This window comes from Cyprinodon variegatus, unplaced genomic scaffold (assembly GCF_000732505.1).
Source record: "Cyprinodon variegatus isolate N-32 unplaced genomic scaffold, C_variegatus-1.0 Scaffold114, whole genome shotgun sequence".
Taxonomy (NCBI): Eukaryota; Metazoa; Chordata; class Actinopteri; order Cyprinodontiformes; family Cyprinodontidae; genus Cyprinodon; species Cyprinodon variegatus.
Window position 1 is genome coordinate 1,370,389 of NW_015150567.1, and position 1,459 is coordinate 1,371,847.

The 1,459-nt window shown below is 41.4% G+C and overlaps 1 protein-coding gene across 1 annotated transcript in view; it reads left to right on the plus strand.

Moving 5' to 3' along the window:
• Positions 1–478: 478 nt before the first annotated feature.
• Positions 479–1,459, plus strand: part of LOC107085051 (tetraspanin-18-like) — a 9,167-nt gene continuing 8,186 nt past the window's right edge. Inside the window, exons 1-2 of the mRNA XM_015375186.1 lie at positions 479–535; positions 976–1,170. Coding sequence (XP_015230672.1) covers positions 479–535; positions 976–1,170 — 252 coding nt within the window. The remainder of the gene's footprint in view (positions 536–975; positions 1,171–1,459) is intronic.

Below are 1,459 nucleotides of genomic sequence, written 5' to 3' on the forward strand. Positions count from 1 at the left end.
TGAGGCTATAAGTTATTTACTTTTGTGTGTTTTTGTCAGGCAGAAATTTATTTATACCCCCTTAGGGTGTAAGAGGTTAAAATAAGTGCCTTTGTTCTTGGATTGAGGAGGTTAAAGATACATTTTGCCGATGGAACAAGAGGATTTATACTCAAAATAAGAAAACACAATTCCATTGTCTTATTTCAAGTGCATGGTATGTAATTATCTTATTTTAGGAGTAAAAATACTCATTCCATTGGCAAACTATCTCATTTACCTACTCAAATTAAGGGTAAATACACTTAATTTAAGAAATTTTTACTTATTTCTAGATTGTTTTTCCAGTGTCTAAACTCTATGAATTACAGAACCTCCTTACCGACCGGCTCCACCTGTAAACACGCCATAAATGCAGAAGGATTATTTCTTCCAGATGCTAACTGAGTATTTATTCCGTGCATCAAACCCAGATATTAAAGTAGAGGAGTCAGTAGAGATGATTCCTGGTTCTTCTCCCACCCCAATGGGGGAGAACCAGGAAGATCCAGATCCTGTTAGGCCCAGGAACTCCAAACTAATGCAAACAATCGTTTCTCAGCATTTCACTGGTTTAGGATATTTATCATGTCTAAAGGGTTTCCCCGGTAAACGGTGGATCGCTTAGCCAAGGGTCTGCATCTATTGCCTTTAGGAGCAACTGTTCTGCATATTTCAGTTGTTCCATGGGCTCCACACTCTTGACTTAGATAAAGTTTTAAGACCCCTGGTCTGAATACTTTGGTCTGACTCCCTGAGTTTAAAGCCAAATATTTAATTCTTCATGCCTTTAGTCCACCTGAGTGATTACAGTCATCACAATAGCTGGGTATCATCAGCGTAACAACAGAATCGACCCTGTGGATCTAATAAAACCAGTGATGAACATTGCTAATAGCATTAACCAGCATTAACCAGTTCCCCTGGATTCTGCCCCACCCCTGTCTGTTGCTGCAGCTGGGCGGCTCCTTCCTGCTGGGTATTGGGGTCTGGGTGTTGGTGGACCCAATGGGCTTCAGGGAGATTGTGGCTGTTAACCCTGTGCTGTTCACCGGGGTCTACATCATCCTGGCCATGGGGGGCATGCTGTTCCTGCTGGGCTTCCTGGGCTGCTGTGGAGCCATCCGAGAGAACAGATGTCTGCTGCTGTTTGTGAGTCACTCTCATTAGAAAAGAAGGCAGGTGGTGTTAACGCTGAGCTCACTTTAGGGCTTTAACTGGACCTATTTCAGAGAGAGAAGTAGAAATGCATATCAGTGTTTGCAGGAGGCTTCATTCCTGAGCTCAGAGGATAAATATTTTACAGAAAAACGGGTTAGTTTATAGAAACTGAAGAATTGTCATTGTCTCCTTATTATCTCCTCTTTCTTTCATCTTTTCTCTTTTTTTCCGTTTTTCTTCTTCTGTTTTTTTGCTCTATTTACATTGCAGTGTCCATATA